General features: G+C 38.1%; 1 protein-coding gene across 2 annotated transcripts in view; it reads left to right on the top strand.

Annotated features, from left to right (window-relative positions):
* The window catches only part of LOC106471739 (runt-related transcription factor 3-like), a 17835-nt gene that overhangs the window by 8445 nt on the left and 4571 nt on the right, over positions 1–4819 (top strand). For both annotated transcript variants that reach the window (XM_022400348.1, XM_022400347.1), the window contains exon 3: positions 3023–3184. In XM_022400348.1, coding sequence (XP_022256056.1) covers positions 3023–3184 — 162 coding nt within the window. The remainder of the gene's footprint in view (positions 1–3022; positions 3185–4819) is intronic.

Below are 4819 nucleotides of genomic sequence, written 5' to 3'. Positions count from 1 at the left end.
TATATATATAGTAAATATTAGTTACCTTTACTTACTTACCTAACGTAATAGTGTATATATATATATATATATATATATATAGTAAATGTTGTACCTTTATTTTACCTAAGATAAAAGTTTAAATGTTCCAGCTTTTCAATCAATAAACAACAACAAAATTACAACACGAGAAGTCGTCAAAGTTTTAAGTTACTTGAAGATAAATGTTCAGCGGAGATTAGTAGTATGAAGTATATTGTGAAATAGCTATTTATTCACTCTCAGTGAAAACGTGATTTAAATGTTAAATTTTAAAACGCCGACAGCATCGTGTAACCTCTCTGTTCAGTTAACACGAACAAATCGTAAGGAGTATTCTAAAAGACTTGCTGTCATATGACGTCACTTGGTCCTGCCATCTAGTGGCACGTTTCACGCACTAATGGATCATGACCGACTGAGGCGGGATATTTAACGTTGTTACCACTACAGTATCACTCCCGAATCTTCAGAACTGTACACGTCATAAAGATGGGGTTTCGAAATCAGGAGTGAGTAATATCCGGAAGAATATAAAAAAAGGAAATAAAATAATCAGTGCAGCCCTTTACAACACTAAAATAAGACGTTGTGGAAAGTCTACAAATATCTTCAAACTAATTTTCTTTTTAATATCATTATTTTATTCTCTATTTCCTGTAAGAACCGGTTGTCGGTTCTTTCGCACTAGCATTCTGAAACCAGACTTTAGTTGTTGTTTTTAAACTGGTTTCACCACGGGGGAAATAACAGAGCAACAGGAATAACTTTCTAAACTCATTTTGCTAAGTCAGATATTAACTGCAATTTATTTGCGTTCAAGAATAAGAGATCGTAATAAATTTAAACAATGGTCTATATATACTCTACGTCTTCCACGGGGACCGAACACTTGATTTTAGCGCTATAAGCCGTTAAGCTTTCCGCTGAGGAGGTAATCCTTTATAAGCCCAAACGACGCTACTTAAAATTTTTTTTTTTTTTTTTTTTTTTTTTTTACTTTCTATAAATATTTGTCCCTTCTTTTTGTCTGGGTCTGGTTTGGTCCAAACTTAGTGATATGCCTCTGTTTTTCAACAATGAAGAAACACGGTTAACCAAACAAAAATTTACGTCTCTAACAAATGAATGAATCGGTTACATTTTAATGACTTTGAGAAGCCAACACGACAACAGACTGTCGACGCCAAACTTTTAGGTCATTTGGTAGATTTTGTAATCACCCTCGTGGTTAGTCAATGTTGGTCACCCTCTGAGAATGGGCTATATATGTGCGTGACACACTGGATAAGAATTTGTACTCGGTGATTTAGGCCCTGATTAGAAGGCCCATAAACAGTTAGTAGCCCGCGGGAAGGCGACTTTGAAATTAACCTATTGTAGTGTCTATTCAAGGAGAGCGGAAACGAGCTCAATCAAGAGTTGAAAGAGAGAGAGAGAGAGAAGAAAAAAAAGAGGAATCCGGAAATAGTGAATCACTTAGCATCAAACTCACTTGATGTAACGTTTTTGATGGAACGTCATGAAGCTCTGGAAACTATACCGTGACGCAGAACTTGACAAGGGCCAAGAAAGAATGTGTCTTGTTCCAAACGAGTCAGTTTTTTTGTTTGTTTTTTTACATTCCTGTATCTGCGCTAGCCGTCCCTATATTTGAACTCATTGACTTGAGAGAGAGAGAGAGAGAAGTGAGGGGAGGGAAGTAGCTGATCAATAGCACCCTTTAAGGTACTCTAATTGAATATTGGGATTAAACTGTCACTCCTATAGCACACCCACGGCCCCCAAAAATGCCTCAACGAGTCGCAATCCATAGACGTTTGGAATCACCGCCCGGCACGCTAATCACTAGGCCACGCCCAGCCAATAAAAAGATCAGCGAACGTACTTGCATAAAAATGCTGTCCAAAACGAAAAAAATAAGTAAAAACCATGAACGTACAAATCAATTCATTGGACAATGCTTTTATGTTTATTCCTTGTCTTTAGTAGCTATTATTTATACCGGTAAAACGTGTTTACAGATTTATGTTTTTAGTTATTCTCTTGGCTAACAATTTCTGAATTCTGTTAACAATTATAAGAAGAAAAGAAACGATACAGAGAAATATTAACTTATATATATATTCGGGCTCTCGGGAGTGTTAAGGTACTAAGAGTACGCTACATTAGCGCCACCTTTTTCAAATGATCGGGAAAGCTGAATGTACTTTTCTCACAACTTCAGAGCGCCCAGCAAAACTGTCATCAATAAATTTTGGGGCTGCTCAATCAACTAGGGGGTCCATTAAATATGCGCCGGTGGTGTTGGCGTTCATTACTAACCATAAAGCTACACAAAGGGCTATCTGTGCTCTGCCCACCACGGGTATCGAAGCCCAGTTTTAGCGGTATAAGTACGCAGACATACCGCTGTGCCACTGGGGAGCACGCCGGGGGGTAATGTATCCAGGAAAAGGGACAACAGTAATTATTCAAAGTGGGGAACATTTTTTTTTATGTTGTAAAAATCATATACATGTATTTTTTTCTGTATTTCTTCTTTTAATTTGTAAAGAAGTGGTGTCAACCCCCCTCATCCCCACATTATCATTACATTGATCTGGAGAAGTGTCCAAGAAATTTTAGCACCCTCCCGTCGCTCTCTGGCGGATGAATATGAAGATCCATCCTGTTATTATGTTTACCCATAATGCTACTTGATTGTTAATCACTTCTTACCAGCGTATAAACATTAACAAATTAAACATAAACAGGAAACAAAGAGACTGTTAACAAAATGCTGAAAAAACTCGTTTTTTTTTTGGGAGAGGGGGGGGTCCAGCAGTAAAAGACTGCTGTTACAACAATAGTTTGTGAAAAGAACAAACTATTGTTGTAACAGCAGTCTTTTCACAAACTATTATTGTAACAGCAGTCTTTTCACAAACTACTATTGTAACAGCAGTCTTTTCTCTGTATTGTTTGGTATACAAATAAACGTGGCTTTTTTTTATGTTTCCAGGACAACAACAACAACTTCGGACATTCGCCTCGACACTGGGTCAGAGGCCAACCTATCTAGCACCTCTGAACGAGTTAGAAAACCTGAGACAAAAACGTACGGAAGAGTGGACATACGAAATTCCTCGAAGGTTACCTGCACCCCCACCACCCTTGCCACAAGGTAGACTGTTCTTTCATGCTAAAACGTTAAAAGATAACGTACCTATAATACCGTGTTGTAACTTTTATAGATACATATCACATTTATATTGTGTGTATGTGTGAAGGTTAATGAACGCTCACCTACTCCTCGGTTCAAACCAGTGATCACACATATACAAAAATTCATTGTTTCCATTATGGATTCTCTTTCTATACGTCAGCGCTAAATATACGGACTTACAACTCTAAAATACTGGGTTAGATTCCTCTCAGTGGACACAGCAGATAGCCCAATGTGGTTTTGCTCTAAAACAAACAATTTCTACACCAGTGTCCCAAATGGCGCAGTGACGAGTCTAAAGGCTTATAACGCTAGAAACCGGGTTTCGATACCCGTGGTGGGCACAGCACAGATAGCTTCGTGCTTAACAGCAAACAAACAATATCTACACGAGTAATTGAACTGTGATAGTAAAAACAAACATAACTGGCACTTCTAAAGTTTTTTTTTTTGGTTTGTTTTACGCCATCCTGACTAAAATATAGTGTACTTGTTAAAAACTCAAATGACATGTGGCTCCTGAGAAATTTCAAATTGTTCTGGAAGGCTTAAAGCTGGAACGTTGAGCCAATAAAACAAATATAAATCTCTCTCTGAAGCTATACAATACCAGTGATAAAACACGATTGGTTTACCAGACTTTTTTTTCTTTTTTTTTTATATATATAAACTTTGGTGTCATTCCAGAAACATAACACAACAATCTCGTGTGGACACAGATCGTGGATTCCAGTTATTCCCGCGCACCCTACGTACATATTGATTCATTTCCTGTCCGTTTGTTTTGTTCTGTTACTCTGGATGTGAATCCTATCGTACGACATGATACATCCTCTAACGTTAATATTAAACCCGTTGGCCTTCGTCTGCCTTGAGAATTGTCAATATGTGTCCTACAGAACACACGTCGGCACGAGGCCTTGCCAAGTTTTACAGCCGTCTCACGCTTGACTACTACTCTTATTACGTCATAGGAATGTGCTGGAAATTTCTTGGTAAAAGACGCTCCTCTTATCACGAAGATTTTTTTTTAATTCCTTTCCGAATCACAAACAGGTTGGTTGTCGAAAACCCTGAATGTCATCCAAATATTGTTCTAAGAAAATAAATTCAGCTTTAAACAGAAATAACTGTTACAACCCTGTAAAAAAAAAGGATATTGAATTTCCAGTAGGCCATGTTTAAAACACGTAATTACTATTCATACCGCATGCATTAATATCATTATAAATAAATAAAAATTATAAATTACAAAAAAAAATATACAAAATTTTTTCAAGGAAAGAATTCCAGGTGGAAACTCTCGCTACACCTGCGAGTATATGCGAGAATATTGCAAAATTCAATAACTTTACTAACTCGAATTATTTTAATTTGGGCCCGGCATGGCCAGGTGGTTAGGGGCGCTCGACCCGTCACACCAAACATGCTCGCCCTTTCAGCCGCGGGGGCGTTATAATGTGACGGTCAATCCCACTATTCGTTGGTTAAACAGTAGCCCAAGAGTTGACGGTGGGTGGTGGCCAGGTGGTTAGGGCGCTCGACTCGTCACACCAAACATGCTCGCCCTTTCAGCCGCGGGGGCGTTATAAT

Source organism: Limulus polyphemus, unplaced genomic scaffold (genome assembly GCF_000517525.1).
Source record: "Limulus polyphemus unplaced genomic scaffold, Limulus_polyphemus-2.1.2 Scaffold4826, whole genome shotgun sequence".
Lineage (NCBI taxonomy): Eukaryota > Metazoa > Arthropoda > Merostomata > Xiphosura > Limulidae > Limulus > Limulus polyphemus.
Note: the sequence above shows the minus strand (reverse complement) of the source record. Positions and strands in the feature narration are given on the sequence as shown.